A 26,135-nucleotide genomic window follows, 5' to 3' on the forward strand; every position below is an offset into this window, starting at 1 on the left:
GCGTTTGCTTTTGCCCAAAAGAATCTAGGAAAAGCAGCGACAGAGGTTAAGACCTATTACGATTTAAAAACCACAAAAAAGGAATATGACATAACAGATCAAGTCTATCTGTATAATTTTGCGCGAAATCAAGTCAAGGAAAATAAATTTTTACCTTCTTGGAAAGGGCCATATGTCATCATTGACAAAATTTCCCCAGTAGCGTACAAAATAAAAATTCCTAAGGATGGTGATTTTATTGAAAAGTGGGTTCACATTAACCAGTTGCGTGCTTGTCATCCTTAATCTCAATTAAGGATTATAGGTGTGGATTCGGATGCAGAAGGGTGAACGACTAACCTGGATGAATGCTTGATTCACGTGGTATTGTATGATGTGAAATGTTGTGATGAGCCATGATCTCATGTACGTTCATGTCATTAACCATTTCCTTGCCATCCAATAACTACATTTTCTAAGCAGGTTACTAGCTTGTTTAACTGCTATAGGCATATTGCTGAGGAGTCAGTAATAAATGTAGTGAGGGATGAAGTTATAAAAATAGAATCAGAGAGAGTACGTATTAATGAATCGTAATAATGTGTTGTCCTAGGCCAAGTGATGTCACACTGTTATAAGTTTGTATACTTAACAAACCTTGAATCATTAGTAGATAAGTCTGAAACGAGTTCCTGATCCATGACTGTCGAAAGATGTCCAAGAAGGATGTGGCGTGTTTCTGGATCGTACTGCTCCTGTGCCAAGAGCTACGGACCGACCCGATCGCAGAGATGGGACCATCCTCCGGCATCCTGATTCAAGAGGTTCATCTTGACAGAGAAGAGGATCCTTACCCGACGTGTGTTCGTCAGCTTGGACCCCAAGATTTCCATCGAGAAGGCGTACAACATTTCATCGATGCAGCTTCCTGAGTTACAGACTTGGTATCAGATGCGCCTCCAAAGAGCACAGGACCGTGTGCGAAACATCTTGGAGCAAGCCCGGAAACCATTTGTATCCAGTTCTATTTCGATGAGTAACCGACCCAAAAGGTTCCTCACCGCTATAATTGTTGCATTAGTTTGTTCCACTGTTGGTGCAGTTGTCGCAACTGGAATGTCTGCAGCCAACTCTATTACTGTCCAAAAGCTGGATATGGAAATCTATGCGCTAAAGCAACACATTAACTTCATTCATCAGGTGATAAAACAGCAAAGAACACTTCTCCAAGACGTGTTAACTATTGTGGAAGAAACAGTTGTTACAACAAATTTGCATTCGGAGTTAATTGCCAAATCCACTGAGTTGCACCAAAGTCATGACTTATTTAAGCGTGAACTTCTATTTCTGCATGACCCAATATTGTTCCACACACTTGCTTTTCTCGACGAAGTGCAAACTGGAATGATCGAATTGGCAGGGGGACGCATACCTCTGTATTTTGTATCCAAGGATATTGTTCATGCGATGCTTGCCAATGTGGATGGAGAAACAATTGAGCCCATGCAATTAAACCTGGCCTTTGAGATGGGGAGCGCTATACCTCTCTTAATTGATCCGGAACGTATGGAGATTTGCTTTTTATTGGCCATACCATATGTAACTCCCAAAAACATTTTTCAAATGAAAACAATTTACAACGTTGGTACATGGAAGGAAAATATCCATGTAAAAGTCCAAACCCCAGATGTTTTGGCTTTTCAACCGTGGATACCAGATTGGTATTCAATACCCATTTTGAATGACTGTGAAAAATTCAAAGACAATAATTTCCAATGTGATGGAAAACCTTTTGTGTACGATTCTACCAATGCTTTGTGTGGGATCGAGTACCTTAAACATGGCTCTGAAACATGTCAAGTGAATGTCATGTCAAAAACCGTCAGTAATGCGTTAGTACATGCTATCTTAGTAAAAGATAAATGGTTGGTAAGCACGTGTCTTAAAAACATGAGTGTTTTTCACGGGGGCCAGGTGACTAATAAAGTAATTGCCTTACCAGCACCTGTACCATTGATCAAGGTACCCCACGACTCTCGTATCACCATCGGTGACGTTACGCCATACCCAGTGTACACTGATGTCCTCGAAAGTGTTATTGAGATGGTGCATCCCTTCCAGAATCTAGATATCCCTCTAGATCCTAATCTAAAGTTCTTGCTGGACCATAAGCCCAACCACACTATCCAAATGTCAATCAAGAAAGATAACATTTCTGTGGACACATTTAAATACTCTGAGTTAGATACTGACCTTATTGATCGTGTTGACTGGTTCATCCATGTTAAGATTGTTATTGGGTGTGTTATGATAATGATGTTATTATGGTTGATTGTACTAAGCATAAAGTTCAAAACACTTACAGGTACAAAAATATACGAATATGTTCATTCCAGGCAAAGGCCTATGTTAGAAATGATGTGATTGCACACTATGTCTTGTGACTTCCATAGTGCCTATTCATAAGCTAAATTATTTGGCTATGACAGGAACTAAAGGGGGGTTATGTCAGGGTATTTATATCGGCAGACATTTTGTGCTATGATAGAAATACAAAGTTTATATTCTGAAGTCAATCTAAATAGACCAGACTCCATTTTGTATCTTCACGTTAACAAAGAGACACAAAATTTCTATCCTTTCTGTTACACTAACCTTAGCTTGAACCTAAAACTTGCCCAAGCTGAATGGAATGTGTATATAAACAAACCAAATAGATAAGACAGTGAGAATGGGGGTGGACAGACTGTCTAATTGCGAATGGAATAAGAATAAATTCTAAACCCAGACCTGGTTGACAGAGGATTAAATAATTAAATTTTACTTTCGATATTGTACAACGTCCCATTATAGTTTAAGGTGAAACTTAGTTCAGAAACTATCAATTTTAGGAATTATAGCAGAATTTGCAGACGCATAGTCTGAAGAAATCCTCTTGATCTGACAGAAGATTTGAGTTAGGGCATACATAAAGATAACGTAAATGACGTCAAAAATAGCCACCAGGAAAAGTTAACCCTTTCCTGGATAGGTATGTGTAGTGGAACAATGCTGCCCTCTTGAGTTCGAATATTAAATTGGTTACCTAGAAGGGAACCACACCCCACATTTGTGATTGGCCATCACCTGAGGAATTTTCCCTTTAAAAAGTTAAGACAAGGGAAGAGGGAGAGATTCGAAAATTCAAAGATTGAAGAGAGAGACATTACAACACTCTCGGGAGATTCAGGGAGATTCAGAGAGATCCAGGCAGAATCGGACACTCAGAAAATCAAGACACTCCATGCAGAGAAAGAGACCCATGACACTTAGCTACCTGAGAACGTCTGATGAGAAAATATCTACTTAACTGGTAAATATACAGGCATTTAATTAATTAATTTAAATTAATTAAAATTAATAGCATGATATATGACTGGATAAATCATGTTTGATTTCATATTTAGAAATCTTAATTATTAAAGAATATATATATGGTTATAGCATCCCATCTGCAGCTGGGATTAATATAGCCATTAATGTATTTGTGTGATTAATATCACGTTAGCATATCATGACCATTTATCCAGCTGTATTGATTGGCTCTAAAATAAGATAAAATATCTATTTAGACAAATTAATTAAAATATCAGCTTATATAACATAGTAGATTTCTCTCATTGGATAAAATCAAGGAAATGGTTGATGACTGGTTAAATGTTATTTATTAAAATTACATAGGAGTAGATCTTAACTACTTAGGAGGTCTAACCAGCATTGAAAGGGTTACTTCTGCCAGAAAGTTTTACTGCAGCTCTAAGGAATGCTCTGTCTCCTTAAAACTTTGTTTCCTTAGCTGTAAAGAAAGGGTCGTAAATCAGTCTTGACAGCTAATGGAGTCTATGCTGTACTAACCAGGAAGAAAACTGCCACTTTGTATTGCATATTGTTTTTATACTGCATATTAATTATTATTGCCATATTGTAATACATATTCATGTTATACTCGAATTCCATTGATTATTATCATGCATGTTACCCATCATTATTATTTAAATTGTTAAGAAATAAATATCTATTTTTATAACAATTTGTGATTTTTAATTACCGGTATATGGTTTTACATTTCATTTAACACGATAACGATTAAGGATCTGAGAATTGAAATAGTGGGCAATTTCTCATCTGTTTACATTATTATCCCATAAATATACCCACAACACACACATACTAGCAGACACACACACACACACACACACACACTAACACTCACACTAACACATGTTTTTTTTTTTTATTTACTCCCCCAGCCTCCTTACCTTTTTGGAGTGCTGAAGGGATTCCCTGGGGTCCAGTGGTGCTGCTGGGCTCGCTCCCTGGCTCCCTTGGTGGCTGGCTGGCTGGCTCCCGGACGGGCACGAGGGAGCACTCTCCCATGTGTGCTTCCTCTTCAGCTCCCTCGCGCACCGCGTAGGGATGCCGGCGCCGGAAGATGACGTCATCTTCCGGCTCCGGTATCAGTATGCGGCGCGCGAGGGAGCTGAAGAGGAAGCACACATGGGAGAGTGCTCCCTCGCACGCCCGCAGAACCGGGTGCTCGGCCACGCTACAATAGGTCGTCGGTTGGAGGGGAGCGCAGTGCGCTTCCCTCCTTCTGGTCAGCCTGATTTTGCGCCCCCAGGGCCGGTGCGCCCTAAGGCGGCCGCCTGGGCCACCTTATGGTAGCGCTGGCCCTGCTTGTGGGAAAAGAAACAGATGTATAATACAAGGTGTATCCCCTAACACCCTTAAACTAGTCGAAAATAAACAAACAAAGGTTACCCTCTGTGAACATAAAATATACATACTAATAATATCAGGACATATGTACATGATCTAAAAACATAAAAACAAATAGACATAGTACAGACCATATAAAATGCATAAACCAAACCAAATCACCCCCCTTCCAAAATAATGACAGACAACATAGTGTGGATGAAACAGGCCACAGCATTTATTATAACATATGACAAATACTGTATGACACATCCATAATTTATTTAATACATTTCTCTTAATTTCTGTAACCAAAACGTTAAACATAAATAACCATAAATTTTATCACATGACAGGAGGCTTCCTATTTTGCATTACTCTCTTTACTAAACTCCACAGCAGTAAAGAAAGTGAAAACATTTAAACCAATCAAAAATGCAATAGGGAGTATGACATTCCCAGTAAATAGGCTCCTCCCCCTCTTTCTTTACTGCTCCATCGCAGACAGGTCAGAGTTTTGGCTCTTCCAGCTTTTTATATTTATTATACTCTTATATTTATATATTTTATTGCTAGTCAATCTATTTACCTTTAGTTTAACATATATCCACTGTATTTTCAGAGGTTTTGTTCATATTTATACTATCCTGCTTCTAGTCAGCCTTTTTTTCCCTGTCAGATTTTCTCCTCTGCATTATTTGCCTATTTTACTTGTTTTCCGAGTTTTCTCCTCTACCCCGCCCTTGGGCAGGCGTCTTCCCCCGTCACCGCCGGCACCTCACCTCCTCCCGGCGCTCGGCTCGGTAAATCAACCGTTTTCCGTGCCGCTCGCAATTTTTCCCTCACACGCGGCGGTTTCACACGGCAGTTTGCTCTCCCTTCCCACTCAGTACGGAAGATCCAGCCAAGCTGCACTTAGCCTAGTTACAGAGGTCAGTTTCTGGTTTAAAGCTGTACTTAGCACAAAGGTTTAACCTGTGCTTTACTGGGGTGCTGCCCCTATTCTGTGCTGCTGTTGGAGGTTGCCCTGTGGCCACCTCTGTTATTTCCTGGGTGAGGCCCAGTAACATATTATACATTATATTATATTATAAATCCCAATTTCTGTGGTATTTCTGCCCTGCTGGGGCATACTGACACTGCTAGTGTCAATACTACAATCTGTGATACCCTGCTGGGGCTCTCACAATTTTGTTTTTCTCCTCTATACCATTAGTTACTCTGCTCGAGTACTACATACCACAAACCCTGCTGGGGTTATATTATACGTGTCCACTCTCTAGTTACACCTTATACACAACCCTGCTGGGGTTCAAGGGTGCTGCCCTTACACGTTATACACAACCCTGCTGGGGTTCAAGGATGCTGCCCTTATTGTCACTGCTGTGACTCCAAAATACAGCTTCACTGACCTCTGCCACGTACGCCCAGTGCCACGCCTAAATTCTATCTGTGAACAAAATGGAAGCTCCTCAAACAACCGACTTCCAAACTATGATTAATGAGGCTGTAGCCGCCTCCATGGAGAAGGCTCTCTCCAAGATGATGGCCTCTGAGAAGAGGAAACCATCTAAATCCCACCACTCCCGACACGACTCAGACTCAGAAGACCCAGAGTCTCACGAGAGCCAAGATCCCCCCCCCCCCCCAGCAAGCGCCACTGGAAAGGGGAACAGGGACGCCAGAACCCGACTAAGGGAAAGATCCCGGCCAAAAAGCACAAACCATCCATGGTCGCCACTCCGACCCCTCAACAGGAATACTCCTCAGACGACGACGACACAAACAAGAAGCCCATGGCCATACTAGACGAATGGCAAGCACACGACTCAGACTCACAAGAGGACGTATGGGGCTCGGACTCCGGATCACAACCCGGTTTCTTTCAAGATACCTTACTAAGGGAACCCCTAGATCCCGATACCGCGGAAACCCCACAAGAGGGTGAAGACGCTATATTAGATCCATCGGGTCACAGACTTTTCAACCCAAGAAACATACGCCACCCACGCTCAGGGGACTGGACACCCCCGGACCACCTCGCAAAATTCATGCACCTTTGGCTACGTAAATCCCTAGACAAGACCGTCCGCAACCGGCTACGGTCAGAATGCCCTAGACCAACGCTACCCGATCACGTAGAAGAAACCCCCGAGTTTGATCAGGTGATGACCACCTTTATGTCTCGAGGTGGCCGTGACCCCGTAAAGGGGTAGAAAAGGGTTTCAGAGGGATACAGGACAAACTGCTGGACTCAGTGGGACCACTGGCCAGAATCATGTACCTGGCCGACGATGCCCTGGCTCGGGCAGACCAATTTGACACAACCATGGTGCGTGAATGGGCTCACGATGTGCGGGAGTGGGCACAAAGGTGCTTTTGTTTCGTGGGTAATACAAATGTAGCCCTCTCCTCAGAGCGGTGCAAGGCAGCACTACTCCGTATTGACGGAAAACTGGTGGAATTGGGCACCAAAGAGTTAGGCCCGCTGGCACAGGGCAAGTTATTTGGAGATGCTTTCCTTAAGGATCTCAACAGACATGTCAATGTGTTTACATCCCTAAACAAAGCCCAGTTCTCGATGAGGAGAGTATTCAGACAAAACACCACCAGAGGTGTTTTTGGACGGGCTGGCCGCCACAGGGGCCGCGCTGCCAGCCGGTTTTGGCCTTCAGGCCCCCGCACCCCAAGGCCCCAACCTTTCTACCCGGAGGTGGGATATCGCCAACCATTCAGCTATACACGAGGTGCAGACAGAGGTCGTGGACCACGTACCCGAGGCAGAGCACGCTTCTCTACAGGTAAGCAACCATCTAACACATAACTTAGTCTCATACAGTGAACCCAACCGTCCTTGCCAATAAACTGACCATGCACCTATGTGCAACTTCCTCTCACCTCCCCCTTGTCATAAAAATAATTTCCTTCCAATGCCTGCCACCTGCCGACCTTATCCACGCTCGATGGGCACGATACCCCAGGTTACCTAAGGTTAACCCTTTGAAGCAGGAGAGGTTGAAACCTTAAAAACTTGTTCATCTCATTCCATATGCTTAAATGTAACCCCTCAAACTCAATTGGCAAGGACATACCCCAGGCTAGCTGTGACTAATTATACTAATAGGACAGGCGGGAGGGAAGCTGTTTGCTGGCCCGAATCCAAAGTGGCACTGAGGTAAGACCTCCCCCACACTAACTTACACAGAACATAATCCCACCCACACACTCTTTCCCAACCAATCCCTGCATCTATCCCCACACTCATACATGTGCCCTTGGCCGCTTAGCTGCGCTATCTCCCCAGGACCTTGACAGGTGCAGTGTCGCCATATGTACAGGTGAATCTGAATCAAGAAAACCATACCCCAGCCCCCCCCAGTAAGACAAAAACACTACGGATGTATAGGAAAAATTGTCCACAGCTTAAATAAATGTAATCATATATATTAACATAACAAAAGTCATTGACCCCCACCCTTGCCATATAATATTTGAACATACTACAAATAATAAAAAGGTCAATGACCACATCCATAAATAATAACATAACAATACAATACATAATAAATAACATATAACCAATAAAATGCAAATAATCTTTTTCTTAACAGAACAGTGGTGTGGGTATACCGGAATACCCCTACACTCCGAGGTTCTGAGCCACAGACAGACTCAAAACCTCCCAACACCATAACCGACTGTATAACCACAGCCCCTAAGTTTCCCAAGTGTATGTTATGTGTATTACTATATTCAATTATTTTACTGTTTGTATCTCCTAGAGCAGGAGATGGCTATCTGTAAACCATCCACCTCAAGCCTAAGACTAAGGGGCTTGTGCTGAATAGAATGGAGATCCCCATATGGGGGTCTGTGTATAAATTAAGCTGTACCAATAAAGCATTGTCAGAGTTGTACTCCCAGAGCTGTGTTTCGTACAGTTACTGGGGGTAGAATGGGTGTCTTTACACTGTAAGTGCTTCCAGAGTGGCTGAGGGAAGGAATTAGTGGAGGTAACCGGTCGGGTTACATGTAGTTTGCTACAGGAATTTTCCCAGTTTCTTCTTAGGCATAATCCCCAGTGGGGACAGCCTCAGCCTAGCCAACACGTGGTCCTGAAAGAGACCTGCCATCCTAAACAACTGCACCTTCTTCAAATGCTTATCCTGCACCATCCCGGGGAACTCCGCAATTGATTTCAAATTACGAAAAACCCTTAACCCCTTCCTGTTCAAGAAAAGGAATGAAAAATCCCTGCAGGAAACCCAACTTCAGCAATTCTGCATCCTCCATGTTACTGTAGTGGCTTAGCTACGGTAATATCTCACCTAGCCTCGCCGTTGTGGCAACCGGCCCACCTCATACCCAGGTTAAAAAATATACAGATAAACTGTGAAATATAGGCGCTTAAATGCAATATAATACAGAACCCATATCTAGTGAGCAGCTCAACACACGTGTAGGTACCTCTAACCTTAACACAGATGCATGCAAAAACGTGGAGTGTTATAAGTGGGACAGAATTGCCACAACAAACAAAACCCAGTGGAGCGCTATTTTAAAAAAACAACTTACCCTTATAATAAGGGATACAAATCTATAGTATGGAAGTATCTAGAGAAAAAATAAATGGAGACAATTGGTGCAGTATGCTTGGAACTGAGTAGTTTGAAAAGACTTTAAATATAGCAAACTCACATGTCTTAGAGCCTGGGAAGTGATACCGGAGAAACTGACGGAAGCGAAGCACAGAGAGATGGACACAGGTTTCTTCAGGAAGGAAGAGATTCTTTATTGGATCACCGATCGGGACTCAGAGGGACTAACGTCACCAAAATACAACAAGTTCTGAGCCCCGGACAATAGTGCAGGCTCCTTATATAGGCACATAACTCCTCCCATATTAAGCTCCACCCGCACATTCTCTTGACCAATCAATACAAATAAGAATTAACTTCCTGCTTGACCGCATGGCCTGTCCAGCACAATGGAGGAGGGGAATACTACATCCTGTATTCTTGCACATGCTCCGTACACTACTGATCGTATCTTGCCTCGTGCAACCAACTGATCGATACGTCAGCATATGCACGTACACATGCCACGTGGTAATCTCGGCCTACTAAATTTATTTTTACCGAGATTCCACCACATTCCCCCCTTTGATGCCTCTTGATATTTCACAATTACTTGAGGCATCACTTAACCTTAGTTTGCATACACCGCAAGTTACCTTGAACCAGACCAGACTTAACTTATGATGTGAATCTTCAACATTCATCTTCCTGCATTGGTTCTCCCTGATCTAGAGCCTCATATTTATAAATTGCCATTATCTGTGCAGCAGCCTTCCTCTCTGCTATATTTTCTATCAGACTTTGCACAGATCTAACTACTAAGGGTATAAGACACGGTAGGAGTAGACACAACATTAAAATCAGTAGGACTCCACCTACCACTGCCTTAAGCCCTCCAAACCACTCATACCAGCTACCAAACCAACTACTTGGATTATACCCTTTCCATACCTGAGTAGGCACATGCGCTAGTTTAACCATATGGCTAGTAAGCTCAGCTATTGCTTGCCCTTCGTCATCTATTTGAAGACAGCAATTGCTCAGGTTAAACTTCCCACATACACCTCCCTCTACTGCCAAAAGGTAATCCAAGGCTAGTCTATTTTGGTAGACTGCTGTCCTCATCCTGGTATTATGCTTCGCTAGAAGATTGAGCGCTTGTGATGTCTCGTTAGTGATAATCTCAACCACCGCCTGTAATCTTATAATACGGTTGAGCATATAAATAGGGGTTCTATAACCAAAGGTACCATCTTCTGCCCACGTGACTGGCCCATAATAATCTATAATACGCTGGGGAGGCCATTCATCATCTTCCCAGGCGCCTATCTCTATGGGTCCCCTTTTCTTCCTATGATTCACATCATACACTTTAACACCTAAAGTCTCACCTGTTTCAATAGGTAACAAGAAGAAGGATGGTTTGAGCATACCCAACACACATGCCCCTTCCCAGTCCTGTGGCAACTCCGAATAGGCTTTCTTACCACAGATCCAGTACAAATTTGCTGGGGCTCTCCAGGTAGATGTGATGGATAGATCAAACCACACATCCTTTAAATTGGCGTATCTAGCAAACGGGTTAGATGGTTCTGAGACATTTGAAGCCGACCACCAAGTTGTATTCTTTGTATCATCATCATAAGCTTTTTGCCCTAGACAAGTTAATTCTCCTACAGAAGTATTATACATTATTCCTTTCCTTGCTATGCAAACATAACCTATGATGGAGGTCTTTAATCTCCACTCAGATTTACCTCTAACACTCATATGATAATCGGCTTGTGTAGATATTAATTGGTCAACTGCCTCAGAACCGGACATTACCTCCTTTGCTTCCCAAGGCCATTGGTCTCCCATGTTAGTACCTCCACACACATAGCAGTTGGTAACATTAAGACTACCGGCAATACTTTCAGCTAAATCAATGAACAGGTTTTTAGCATTATGGGGGATCTTATTATCTATGCTCATCTCTTCATAAAAGGAATGGTATACTTGATGAGTCTGGGAGGATACCGTATCAGTCTCTATCCCTATAAACAATACTGTCCCAGGATCTAAACCCGTCCCATATATTTGAAACCCAAATAAATTACCATACTTGTCTAAGAACTTGTCGGGGTTATTTATAAGTATATGGACTGGATTGCATTCCATAGACTTACAATATGGGCTGGTAGGCAACTTAGTCACTATCATGTCCTTGTCTACTGTCTGTCCCCAAGTTGCCCACCCCACACAAGACCAATATGGGCAAAAGTTATACTCTCTATTTGGGCATCTAGGACTCACATATTTATTTTTATTACTGGGACAAATATATTTATCGTTAGACCCATACGTCCTCTCCCATCTAAGATCCCCACATACATTCCACGGCTTTCTACCACTTGATATCGCCTTACATGCATCAAATAGCAGAACACCCGAAGAATATACGGATTCTAATACTGTCTTGTTAATTAGGGTCCCCTGAGGATCTCCATTCCTGAGAGTCAACCAAATTGTACGAGGTTGATACTCTGGACTGAAGCACTTAGGTTCTCCTACTCCTAAATGGCACACACTATATTCTATATTAAGGTATCTACATCTTGATACATCTCCTTTACACTCGTATTGTGAATGCCAAATTAGGATTTGGGAAATATGGTTACCTGTTCTTGTAGTCTTAATGCATACCTCACAGCTAGGAGTGTCGGTACCTCTACCTTCCTGAATATAAAAATACACATAAATAAACATTATCAAAAACACATCTTTCGTCGTCATCCTCAGTCTTCGTCCGTGCGAAGGCACCTCAGCTTCCAGGATGTAAGAGCTGCAGGGAATGGAGTTCTGCTCGTCTTCACAGGAGTCCCTTCGAGACTTTCCCTGGCTTATACACTATATGTCGGTGAGCGGACAGGCTTTATTATGGCCGTCTAAACACTCACTTCACCAAATCTCTGTAACAATAAAATTTATAATCCACAAGGTTCCTCGTTACTCCGACTGAGTCGTGCGTTTTAACCGGATCTTGCAGGGATTCTCTGGATCTGCTGTAACTTGCCAAGAATCGACTGCTGCTGGTTTAACTCTGGAGTGATGTATCCACGGAGTCACTTCGGCTACTTTTATCGCTGTAGGGGTAGACAAAAGAACAACATAAGGACCTCTCCACTTGGGCCCTAACGGTACATTATTCCACTCTTTAATCCACACTTGGTCTCCTGGATGGTAACTATGAACTGGGGGATAAATATTCACAGGTAATCTATCTTGTACCCATTTCTGTACCTCCTCCATAGTCTTACCCAACTCTACAACCTGCTGCCGGGTAATTCCTTCTCCCAACTGACTCAAGTCCCCCCTTAAGTTACCAAGTACGGGAGGTGGTCGCCCATACATGATTTCAAAAGGAGAGAGGCCCATCCTTCTGGTAGGGGTACTGCGGATTCGCAATAGAGCTATGGGTAAGAGAACGTTCCACTTAAGTTGGGTTTCCTGACACATTTTAGCCAACTGGTTCTTAATAGTTCTATTCATTCTCTCTACCTTACCAGAACTCTGGGGTCTATATGCAGTATGAAGCCTCCACTTTATACCAAGCATATGAGTCAGTTGTTGTAGGCACTGATGAACAAAAGCTGGACCATTGTCCGATCCTATAGAGCAGGGTAGTCCATATCGGGGTATTATTTCTCGTAACAGGAATCTCACAACTTCTCCTGCTTTCTCTGTACGAGTAGGACATGCTTCTACCCAGCCTGAATAGGTGCACACAATTACCAGCAGGTAACGATGTCCACCCGATTTAGGCATCACTGTAAAGTCAATTTGTAAATCGGACATGGGGAGTCCCCCCATAAACTGGACTCCTGGTGGCTTTACTGGTCCTTGTCTTGCATTATTTTTAGCACACGTTACACATCTTCGTACAATGGCCTGAGTCAAATTGGACAATCTTGGTATGTAGAAATGTTTTCTGAGAGATTCTTCTGTGCTGTCTCTCCCAGAATGTGTTCCGTTGTGATAATTTTGGACAATTTCTACCGCTAGTGATGCTGGAATGACTATTCTTCCATCTTCTAACTGATACCATTTGTTCTCCAAATACTTTCCAGGTTCAGTCTTTAACCACTCCTCTTCTTGAGCTGTATAAACTGGAGTCCATTGAGACAGTGGAGTTGGTATAAGAGCAGCTATATGCCCCACATATTCCTGTCTTCCCGATTCAGCGGCACGCTTAGCTGTACTGTCTGCCATCCGATTTCCTTTAGTTACATCACCATCTCCTCTCAGATGTGCTCGACAATGTATGATACCGACTTCTTTCGGCTCCCACACTGCTTCCAGTAGTTGTAGGATTTCAGCTGCATATTTGATTTCTTTGCCTTCTGAATTCAATAGTCCTCTTTCTTTATACAAAGCTCCGTGGGCATGAGTGGTTAAAAACGCATACTTGGAGTCCGTGTAGATATTCACTCTTAAACCTTCAGCCAATTGTAACGCTCGTGTCAGTGCTATCAATTCTGCTTTTTGTGCTGATGTTCCTTTCGCCAGTGGCCGAGCTTCTATCACCTTGTCTATTGTTGTTACTGCATATCCTGCATAGCGGATCCCTTCTTTCACATAACTACTGCCGTCGGTGTAATATTGAACATCGGGGTTCTGGATGGGAAAATCACGAAGATCTGGTCTACTTGAAAATACTTCATCCATTACTTCTAAACAATCATGTTGACTTTCAGTAGGTTGTGGCAAAAGGGTAGCTGGATTTAAGGTGTTTACAGTCTCTAAATGCACTCTTGGGTTTTCACACAACATTGCTTGATACTTGGTCATACGGCTATTACTAAACCAATGATTTCCTTTGTAATCCAACAACGTCTGTACTGCATGTTGGACTCGTACATAAAGTTCTTGACCCAGAGTGAGTTTATCGGCTTCAGCTACTAGCAGGCGGCTGCAGCTACTGCTCTTAGACAAGGTGGAAGTCCGCTGGCCACTGCATCCAGTTGCTTAGACATGTAGGCAACAGGTCTTTGCCATGATCCCAAGTACTGTGTCAATACTCCCACAGCCATTCTTCTTTGCTCATGTACATACAGGTAGAATGGTCGTGTGTGATCAGGTAGACCTAATGCTGGGGCACTCATCAAAGCCTTCTTCACATCTTCAAATGCCGTTTGCTGTTCTTGAGTCCATAAGAAGGGGTCGTGCTCTGTACCTTTGATAGCTGCATACAGAGGTTTTGCCAGTATCGCGTAGCTGGGAATCCATATCCTACAGAAGCCTGCTGCCCCCAAGAATTCTCGCACTTGTCTTCTATTCTTGGGTATCGGTATTTGGCACACAGCTTCTTTTCTCTCTGGCCCCATAATTCTTTGACCTTCAGAGATATGGAATCCCAGATATTTGACAGTTGGCAAACACAACTGAGCCTTCTTTCTAGACACCTTGTATCCTGCCTTCCAGAGAATGTGTAGTAGATTGTGCGTTGCTTGCTGACATATTTCCTTTGTAACTGCTGCTATCAACAAGTCATCTACATACTGTAACAATACACACTCTCCTGGGATGGACTCGAAATCCAGTAGATCTTGACTTAGAGCTGAACCAAATAGGGTAGGTGAATTTTTAAACCCTTGGGGCAGTCTTGTCCAGGTCATTTGGCGTTTTGAGCCCGTTACAGCGTTCTCCCATTGGAAAGCGAAAATACATTGACTTTCTGCGGCAATTCGGAGGCAAAAGAAGGCATCTTTGAGGTCTAAGACTGTAAAGTAAGTAGCCCCGCCCGGAATTAAAGCAAGCAGGTTATATGGATTGGGTACGACTGGATGTATACTAACAACCGCATCATTGACTGCTCTCAAGTCCTGCACAGGTCGATACTCATCTGTACCGGGCTTTTGAACAGGCAGCAATGGGGTGTTCCAGGGGAAAGTACAGAATTTTAGGATACCATACCGTATGAACTTATCCAGATAAGATTGTATGTTCTTCTTAGCCTTCTGCGGGATGTGATATTGTCTTAGGCTCACTGGATAAACCCCAAGTTTTAGTTCAATTTTAATAGGTGGAATATTGCGGGCCAGTCCTGGTGGGTTGTTCTCTGCCCAAACTCCTGGTATATTGAATAAGGATTCATCACTCCTAGGGTTTTGGCTAGTCAACGCTGTATAAAGTCGCCACTCTTCTTCCTTTGGTACGGATAATGTCATAATACCTGAAGGTCCATTAAACTTTAAGGATGTTGTTCCATTCGGTAGGAACGTAATCTGCGCTTGTAATTTAGATAGCATATCACGTCCCAGCAATTGGACTGGACATTCAGGCATATAAAGGAATTGATGTTTTACTACGTGGCCTCCCAATGTACAGAGTCGACTTTTAAGAACCGGTTTTTCAGCACTTCTTCCAGTTGCTCCTATCACAGTAATAGTCCTTCCAGATGGAGGAGCAACTAGATTAGTCACCACCGAATGTTCAGCACCAGTGTCGATCATGAACGCACTCCTTTTTCCCCCTATTGATACATCGACCATAGGCTCCGCTCGACCAAGGGGGATGGAGCCCGGTTGGTATCAATAGTCCTCCATGACCGTGTCAGCCAATCCTACAAAGTCCCTGCCTTCTCTATCGCGGGACCTTTGCGCTGCTGGAAAATACCTGTCTTCCCTAACACTTCCTCTGTTCCCATTGCTCCCTCTATTACCATTACTCCCTCCGGGGCCTCCTCTACCTCTCGCTCTGCCTCTAAAGTTTCCGTATCCTGCCCTGGGTTGGTCTCTCTCGTACTGCTCTCTTTGCGGACACTCGTTCCTCCAATGCCCTTCTTCCTTGCAATACGCGCACTGATTCCTACTCAAAGGCTCCCTATTCCATCTACTATCGCCTCTATCTGGGCCCCGTCTATCTACGCCTGCGATCGCTACCGCTAGCATATCAGCCTTTTTACGCATCTTGCGCTCTTCCTCTTTCTTACTTTCTGTATCCCTATTCATATACACCTTATTCGCTACCTCCATTAGTTGGGTGATAGACATACCTGCAAACCCTTCTAACTTCTGTAGCTTGCGCTTAATATCTCCGTAAGCTTGGCTGACAAAGGCGGAGTTCACCATTCGGGAATTATCTGCGTCTTCCGGATTAAAGGGGGTATACAAGCGGTATGCCTCCAATAATCGGTCATAAAAGACACTGGGCGCTTCATCACTTTTCTGAATCACCTCAACTGTCTTCGACATGTTAATGGCTTTCTTTCCTCCGGCTTTCATGCCAGCAATTATAGCGTCTCTATAGGCTCTGAGTTGAACCATATCAGCACCATTTACATTCCAATCGGGATCGGTGTTAGGATAGTGTGTTGCGGCCCATGCTGCTGGATTGGCTTGATTCAAAGCACGGGCTCTATCCTCTAGCGCTTTAATGGCTGCTTGATTAATTCTTGTCCTTTCCTCATTGTTAAACAAAGTTATTAATAACTGCTGGCAATCAGCCCATGTCGGGTTATGTGTCTGAACTATCGAGGTGAACAGATCAGTCATAGCTTGTGGTTTCTCAGTATACGAGGAATTGTGGGTCTTCCAGTTTAAGAGATCGGTTGTAGTGAACGGGACATATACAAAGACTGGGTCAGCATGTGCCATTTGACCTGCGGCATCGATATAGGCTGACCCGGGATTCAGACGAAGAGGCATCTGATAGTGTTTTAATTGTTGGGTACCGGTCAGTTGTCGGGTTTGTATGGGGCTACGTGGAAGGGCGTCAGTTATGGGTTCCAGTCGGGGAGAAATAGGGTGTGAGGATGTGGGAGCTTGGTTTTGGGAAAAGGTAGTAAATAAAACACTTCGGGTCGAGCTAGAAGAAGCTTGACCGGAAGTCTGAAGTGGCGCCAAATCAGGATATTCAGATCTAATGGGGGTTAGCTCTGATTCCGGAAGGGGAGATTTAGTACGAGAGGGGGTGGATTCTGTACTGGAGGAGGAAGCGGAAGTGGATGAGGGCAATGAGGGAAGGGTTGCAGGACTTCCTGCATTTGCGTCACTTCCTCTTAAAGGAAAGTAAGGGGGCGGCAAAGGGATCTCGGACTCAGGGGGCGTGTCCAAAATGGGCCTAACACCAGTCCTAGTGGACAAACAAGTCCTAGCCACCATGAGGCGACACTGCTCCTCGTGGCACGTCTGGATCCATTTTGGCGAGTCATTTACGGCCTGTCTCCAACAATCAATATAAGGAAACTGCCCGTAAAGTTCAGGCCTACCTGATACAGCCACGTGTAAGCGCTGTACCAGAGTTGGATCCAAACTGCCACGTGATGACCATGCCGCAACCAAAGTAGGCCACTCCCTAGTACACAAAGTGACCAAACGTACAGGAGACATTTTAACCCCAAAATCACAGGTTTTGAATCCCTTTTTAAAATTCTTCACCATACAGCCTAAGGGATCCGGAATCGTTGACTGCGACGCGCCCATACTTAACAATGGAACGTCGTCGACAACGAATACTATACACGCGTACTTATTCAACAGTCACACCCGTTTCCTCTGGCAACAGCACCACGTGGTACGGTTACCAAGTGAAACGTACACAATAACACAATAAACACTCAGGGAATTCCCGTACACACACAGCTGTTACACCAGTCACTATATAATCAATATTATGCCCTTTGGCGAAACTATACAGTCACCCACGCTATAATTCTCTATATACGAATTACCCGTCTATAACACACCCCAGTAACATCGTCTTTTACAAATAGCGGTTACAGTACGGTTAGCATAGGTCAAAGCACAAGTTAAGGTCACAATACAATTATTAGTGGTTATGGTGTTAAACATGCAATGGACGACAATTATTAGTACTTATATACAGTGTCAGTAAATATACAGGGTTATGGTACCGTGCACTATAATACAGCAACACACTATTAACACTCTCGCTAGACGGCTGAGCTTGCGCTATCTAACAAGATATACACTTTACTAAACAATCTTTAACACATTTACAATTCCCAACTAAACTATTGGCCAGTACCTTGAATGGACTACCTAAAACTATGTACACCCGTTTTGGTTAGCCACACTGCCCAAGCACCACATATAGCGAGCTAGAGGACCGAATTTACACAGGCGCCTCTTAGTCGATTACTATCAAAAGTCTAGTGGGTTCCAAATTTACACGCCTTCCCACTTAGCCAAGATAGGTTGAGAGCTAGCGAACCGAATTTACACAGGCGCCGCTTAGTCTCCCGGTCCCTCCGACCTAGCGAACGTAATATACACCCTAGAACGCTAGTCTAGACAAGACACCGGTGTCCGGCTAGGGCTATTTACACATGACCCCGCCTGACTAACCAAATCAAACGGTCTGACTAAAGAGCGTTCGATTGAGCGGTGCGCCTTCGCTCCTTCCCTCCGACAGAGGGGGCAGATTCCATACACAAATAACCCCTTATGGGCCTACCGCACAATCGGTATACCCCTAGTGGGTCTGCCGTCTAAAACAGCAGTTGTCTTACCTCCTCGTTCCTGAACCTGAGTTCACACTCATCGACGGGGACACCCCAGCACTTCTTACGTAGAAGCCGATGATCTCCTGGACAACAGACCAGTGGCGCCGAGACGAAGGGAGGTCCACGCAGAAGTTCAGGGGTGCAGCCGTAGAGAACGTGGGCAAAGATAGACCGTCTCACGCCTCTGCCTCTCAGCTACCGTTGAACGATGAGCTTCCCGGCCAACGCACCAAATGATACCGGAGAAACTGACGGAAGCGAAGCACAGAGAGATGGACACAGGTTTCTTCAGGAAGGAAGAGATTCTTTATTGGATCACCGATCGGGACTCAGAGGGACTAACGTCACCAAAATACAACAAGTTCTGAGCCCCGGACAATAGTGCAGGCTCCTTATATAGGCACATAACTCCTCCCATATTAAGCTCCACCCGCACATTCTCTTGACCAATCAATACAAATAAGAATTAACTTCCTGCTTGACCGCATGGCCTGTCCAGCACAATGGAGGAGGGGAATACTACATCCTGTATTCTTGCACATGCTCCGTACACTACTGATCGTATCTTGCCTCGTGCAACCAACTGATCGATACGTCAGCATATGCACGTACACATGCCACGTGGTAATCTCGGCCTACTAAATTTATTTTTACCGAGATTCCACCACAGAAGGATAGGCTCAAGTCACAAGCGCTGAGGTATTTAAAGTGAATACCAGACTTCTTCTATGACGACTTTCAGATACTCAGAAAGAGGAGAGAAGAAACAGTGGGACAAAGTCCTAGTGTGTTATCCTTTAAAACAAATTGCAATTGAAATTGATGCAAGTACTTGCTCACCATATTGATCCAAACTGGGCTCTCAGTCTAATAAGAACTGTGCCTTTAAGAGGGCTCAACTCTTCTTTTAAAGCAGAACAAAGTTGTTGCGGCTCATAGAACTCATTAAAAATAAAAACAATTTATTGTATAAACATACATAAAATATAAATAAAATACCATCAAATAATGGTCAATATAAAAGTCTCGGACAGCGAGAAGCGTAACGGTTCCCTTAGTTTTTTCTGAGAACATTTTCCACCACAATTATTATTATTATTTTTTTTTAAGAATAAAAAAAATAAATTGATTAAAATGCGTAATTTTTTTCCTATTAAAGGACCAGTTTGGGCATCATAGCAAATTAATCGAATTTAAGTTGTTATGGTGCCAGGATGTCCTTGTCTCTGACTCATCTTTAAGGTTTAAACTGTTCTCTTTTTCAAGACGGTTTTATGAATGGGGAGTCACTGATTTGCTAGCCACTCTCAGCCAATCAATGCATCGCTGCCCAGAATTTGAGCAAGTGGAAGGACAGATGGGCTGAGAAATCCAGAGCTGGAACACAGACTATGGGGTTAAACCATTCATAAACTGATTAATTCTGAAAGGTGAGCCAGTCATAAGAACTGTAGCTTTCGCAAGCTCTTTCTAGGTATACTATAATGACTGCAAGTACAACTAAATGTATTCATTGTAAGTTTATCTACTATATGTCCTTTAAGAAATAGATGTATTCACAAAATCTGGAGCAACAGTGAAGACAACAAAATATTTTTTATACGCAACTTCCCAAATTATTTTTGGTGTAATCGGATGACTTCACACATGTGTAAAATGTTAACTCTTCCCCTGCCAGATAATCATTCTCACACTCATTAAACCAGGTACAGCTGTGTTTAGGGAGGGGTCCTGGCTATAAAGCTAATCACTGATGAAAATGACTTTGTACTTGATCAACACAAGACAGAACCTCCTAGAAGAAACAAGAAGGATTTTTGCTGGAAGTCTTGAAATTTGGGAGCTTGGTTTCTGATCTCTCTGTTATAATGGATACACCAGGTAAGTGATACCTGTAGAATAAAGGGAAGTTTAAGGGATGCTAAACTAGTCTACTCTCTTACTATGGTGATTTTGATCAGAGATGAATGTTTGCTAACGTCTCCATGGTTTAGTAGTCTTTCCTCACTGGCTTATTCCACTTACTTGTAAATTGTGTGTCTATAATATTGAGGAGCTGAGGTATCAAAGCAACTGTCTGTCTTCATAGCTGACCATTTCTTAAAGGACCACTCAAGGCACACAGACCACTTCAGCTTAATGAAGTGGTCTGGGTACCAGGTCCAGCTAGGGTTAACCCATTTTTTAATAAACATAGCAGTTTCAGAGAAACTGCTGTTTATTAATGGGTTAAGCCTTCCCCCTAATCCTCTAGTGGCTGTCTCATTGACAGCACGCAAGCGTCCATAGGAAAGCATTGTAAATGGTTTCCTATGCGACCGGCTGAATGCGCGCGCAGCTCGTGCCACGCATTCAGCCGAAATGGAGGATCGGAGGAGAGCTCCCCGCCCAGCGCTAGGAAAAAGGTAAGTTTTACCCCTTTTCCCCTTTCCAGAGCCGGGTGGGGGCACCCTCAGGGCACTCTAGTGCCAGGAAAACTCGTTTTCCTGGTACTAGAGTGGTCCTTTAATGGTTGTGGTAGCTCTTCACTGACTCTTGGCTACTGTCTGATAGGTCATCCAGGATACTAAAAAACTTTCCGCATTAACATCCCACAGGTTTACTAACTTAAATAACTGTGTGCAATTCATAATGTCCTTTAATAGCAGTAACACTGGAATCTCAGTTAACATGGTAACCCCTTTTCCTGTCTGGCTATCTTGATTGGGTTTTTTTTTTTTTTTTTTCTCCCCACCATGAATTTCAGATAAGAAGATGACTTAAACTGAAAGGCTGGGCGCCTCCCAACTGTCATGACTTTTGAAAAACTGTCCTTATTTTGTGTCCTGTCCTGCCACTTTGAATGTAGCCAGTAATGCAACAAACTCACTGGTCTGCGCTCATACTCCCCTCCCACCAGTGTCCTATTCTGGGACTGCTGATGCTGGGTAGGTGGTATGTGATTTGTCATGGTGGCTGGAGTAACTTTTTAAAGGAACACTTCTACAGTGTATGTTGCTGGTCCAAACTTGTGACATGTATAAATGCTGCCAGACTTCCTGATGGAAACCTTCAGTTGTCTAAATATGAATTTAGACAAGCTATCTGTGCATCACTGTCACTCACAAAGAGCCTTTCTCTAAGAATGTCCTCTAAAAACCTGCTCTTCAAGAATCAAACTCTATAAAATCACTGTAGAGCAGGGATGGCCAACCTACAGCACTCCCGATGTCGTGGATTAAATCTTCCCTGATGCTTTGCCAGCATTCTGGGAAATGCACTCCATAACATCTGAAGTGCCAAAGATTACAATATTTTATGGCACAAAGCCCATGTTGTACTTTCATATTGTTGTATTATTTACTGTCTGATAGTGGCTATAACCTTCTATTGACTTCCAGATACCCTCCTGTTTGCTGTGAAGGATTATGTTGCCAGAGCTGGATTACCTCCTAAAGATCGCTTGGATAGCTTTGGGGCCAGATCAAACATTGTAGGGAAGCTGAATAATGTCAGTAAGTTTGCCTTTAACCCAGAAGGGGTGCTGTTTGCTGTGCGTGGTACAGAACTCTTCACGGGAGCTATGCCTTCAAATCCAAACGTGGACTGGTTCTCTACTGCCAAGAGAGTTGGCAAATCTGACTGGGATAGGTTTAAATTTGTCTTCTTTGATCCAAATGGTCTTCTGTATGCAGCTACCAAGAATGGGGAGTTCTACAAGGGTCCAGCACCAAGCAATGAAAATGTGTCCTGGCTTTATGGCCAAGCCACCAAAATAGGAACCGACGGATGGAATGACTTTTACGCCCTTTTCTTTGACCCTAAAGGCATCTTGTATGCAGTGACAAAGGATGACAAGCTTGTGATGAGAAGCCCCCCAACCAAAGCAAATGATGAATGGCTTCGCTCCAGCACAACCATTGGAAATGGAGGCTGGTGCATCCTGACCCACTTCATGGCTTTCTCCCCAGAGTTTGACTTGTGGTGTGTGGATTCAAAGAATGGCAACATCTATAAAGGCCGAGCCCCAACTGTTGATAATACCAGCTATGTGAAGAATGCACAGAATCTGGGCTGGGATTACAATCAATACCCCCTCCTTTCCTTCACAACTGATAAAACCATCCAAAGCATTGTGAGCCTTGAATTCCTTCCAGATTCAGGGAAAGTCCTATCCCAAGGCACAGAGGTGGTGCAGAGCCAGATCTATGTGAACAAGAGCAGCACTCCATTAAAGCACACTTTCTCGTGAGTATAACCATATAATGGGAAATATGCACTGTGCATGAACTGCTGCCCCATGCAGTGGCAGACCTTCCATGCTGCTCTGTGACCACCATATGGTGCACCCTGGCTTGCATGGTGCAACAACCTAGGCAGCATTTTGCAAAGTCCGTCAGATGGCCCATGCTCTTATGGCCAACCAATGCAATGTATTTCCAGGGGACCAGTCCACACTGCGGCACTAACAGTGTGGCCGGGCCTGCTGTGATGTGCTCAGCATGGGAGCAAGTGACAGCCAGTCTCTTCCCCCTAGCTGATGGAGCACTGTAAGGGAGGAGAGGAAGGAGTCAGAGTGGGAACTCTGATTCAAAGCTGCCACTGGACACCAGTGATGCATCTCCTACTGCCCTTAAAAGGTAGAAAAGAGGAGGTTGACTAAAACATTTTGTTTGTCATTAAGTGTATGCGCATGTGTCTGTAACAATCACACCACACTAATTTTCCCAAGCCTGTAATTCATTCTTGCCCTTCTCCCCTACCTATCACACTAACCTCTAATTGTCACTTATCCCCTCCTCCCCCACAACCATGCCACTCACCCTGTGTAACACTAATTGGACGGGCTGGATCTGGTTAATGAGGGGTGAGGGGTTCTAGTTACACCTCTGACCCAGTGTTATGTGCCTTCTTGCTCTTTTAGGTTCTCAAAGACCATGAAAGAGAGCAGCACCTTCAGCCAGGAACATGGATTCACAGTCTCTGTTGGTGCAGAGATGAGCTTTAAAGCTGGAGTCCCGTTCATAGGGGAAACAGAGTCAAAGATTTCCATCAATATGAGCACAACTCATACCTGGAACTTCTCAAAGACCAATGAAACCCAGGTAAAGAGTTTATACTCTGAATGTATAACCATTCACCTCTTTCACAAAACCACCAAAACTGTAAACTCTGATGCTTTGTGACCCACTACAAAGATTGAGATCTCCCTTTAAGGAATCCCCAGCTCACTTGCCTACTAAACTTCCTGCTTGAGATGGTAATGTGGCCACCAATGCTCTAATACAGAGGTAGGCAACCTTCAGTACTCCAGATGTTGTGGACAAAATCTCCCCTCATTTGCAAGCATTATGCAATATGTAGTCCACATCTGGCGTGCTGAAGGCTGCCTACCCCTGCTATAAACTACGTTCCCACAAACCTTCCCCAAGCACTACTGGAAATAAGGGCAGTATTTAAATTAAGACTCCAATAAAAAAATGGAACACTATATGTGCAATAAGTACCGTATATACTCGAGTATAAGCCGACCCGAATATAAGCCGAGGCCCCTAATTTTACCCCAAAAAAATGGGAAAACTTATTGACTCGAGTATAAGACTAGGGTGGGAAATGCAGCAGCTACTGGTAAATTTCTAAATAAAATTAGATCCTAAAAAAATTATATTAATTGAATATTTATTTCCAGTGTGTGTATATAATGAATGCAGTGTGTGTATGAGTGCAGCGTGTGTGTTGCAGAGCCTTGGGGGGGGGGGGGGGGTGGGCAATTTTATTATTTTTTTTCATTATTTTTTATTTACTTATTATTTTTTTAATTTTCATATTTTTTATTTGTAATGTTATTTTTTTTTTTAATTATTATTTTATTAATTTATTTTTGTTTCGTTCCCCCCTCCCTGCTTGCTAGCTGGCCAGGGAGGGGGGCTCCTTCCCTGGTGGTCCAGTGGGGTTGGTAGTTCAGTGGGGGGTTGTGGGGGCTGCAGAGATGTTACTTACCTTTCCTGCAGCTCCTGTCAGCTCTCTCCTCCTCCGCGCCGTCCGGTCAGCTCCCTCTGTCAGCTCACACTGTAAGTCTCGTGAGAGCCGCGGCTCTCGCGAGATTTACACTGGGAGCTGAACGGACGGCGCGGAGGAGGAGAGAGCTGACAGGAGCTGCAGGAGAGGTAAGTAACATCTCTGCAGCCCCCAGTCTGTATTATGGCAATGAACATTGCCATAATACAGACTATTGACTCGAGTATAAGCAGAGTTGTTTTTTTTTTTCAGCAGAAAAAATGTGCTGAAAAACTCGGCTTATACTCGAGTATATACGGTAGTTGAAAAGTCTGTTAATCATAAACTTGTGCTCCTCCTCAATCTTTTAGCATTTATGCATAATATATGGACATGGACATGAGCAATCTTTTGATCCAATACATTTTTATTTTTCTCTTTTGAGGATGGTATTTTAGGGTCTATAACCAAAGGTGCAAAATTGGGAAAGGGTGTGTTTATTTTTTGAATTTAGCGGTCTCATATTTCAATTCCACTTAAGGATAGCAAATGAGAATCTTGTATTAAATGGCTAACCATACCAAAATGGTTTTTCATACTTGCCAATAAATTTCTTTCCCTGGCTATTTATCATGGCAGCATCACTTATTGGTAGCTTCAGCCGGATCAGGACAGGAAACAATTACCTACAAACTTTGCATGTGAAGAGTTTCAGTGCACTAATGTCGTGTCCTCTTGTAATAACTGAATCTAAATTACAGAAGACTTTCCAAATGGGAGATGGCTGTAATACCTCTCCCGCATAGTATTGACAATCAATGTAGTGTGTTTAGGCTTTTAGCCAAGTGTTCCTACAGGTTGTCAGACATTTAATACAGTGATGTGAATCTGTATGGTCTCGTATGGGTAAATTGCCTCAAAATAGTCTACTGACTTCAGAACAGTTTCTCTTGTGCAGTTCAATTATAAATATAGAACAATGGTCTGATATTTGTCAAATTCTTCATGGGTCTTGGCCCTAAAATGTCTTGTATGAAATCCAGGATCTAATACATGTTCAAATGTAGAAAGGTAACCTCATACTAAATGTTTTGTCCTAAAATTGTGTCAAATATCTGACTTCTTCTGCAGACTACCTTCTCCTCCAGTACAGATGTGGAGGTACAAGGTGGACATTCAATACGCATGGTGGCATCTGTGACCAAGGGAGAAATGGATGTGCCTTACCGTGCCAAGATCCGCACCTTGTTTGGTTATGAGACCACCATCCAGGGAACATGGAAAGGGGTCACTCACTATAATCTGATGGTCACCCAGGAAGACTACAAACCATGAGATGGATATGACTTCAAATTCTG

The 26,135-nt window shown here is 43.5% G+C and overlaps 1 protein-coding gene across 1 annotated transcript in view; it reads left to right on the forward strand.

Annotated features, from left to right (window-relative positions):
* Positions 1 to 26,135, forward strand: part of LOC134566013 (uncharacterized) — a 610,813-nt gene that overhangs the window by 562,465 nt on the left and 22,213 nt on the right. Inside the window, exons 2-4 of the mRNA XM_063425728.1 lie at positions 22,182 to 23,028; positions 23,705 to 23,885; positions 25,909 to 26,107. Coding sequence (XP_063281798.1) covers positions 22,182 to 23,028; positions 23,705 to 23,885; positions 25,909 to 26,107 — 1,227 coding nt within the window. The remainder of the gene's footprint in view (positions 1 to 22,181; positions 23,029 to 23,704; positions 23,886 to 25,908; positions 26,108 to 26,135) is intronic.

Source organism: Pelobates fuscus, chromosome 6, assembly GCF_036172605.1.
Source record: "Pelobates fuscus isolate aPelFus1 chromosome 6, aPelFus1.pri, whole genome shotgun sequence".
In the NCBI taxonomy this organism is placed as follows: Eukaryota; Metazoa; Chordata; class Amphibia; order Anura; family Pelobatidae; genus Pelobates; species Pelobates fuscus.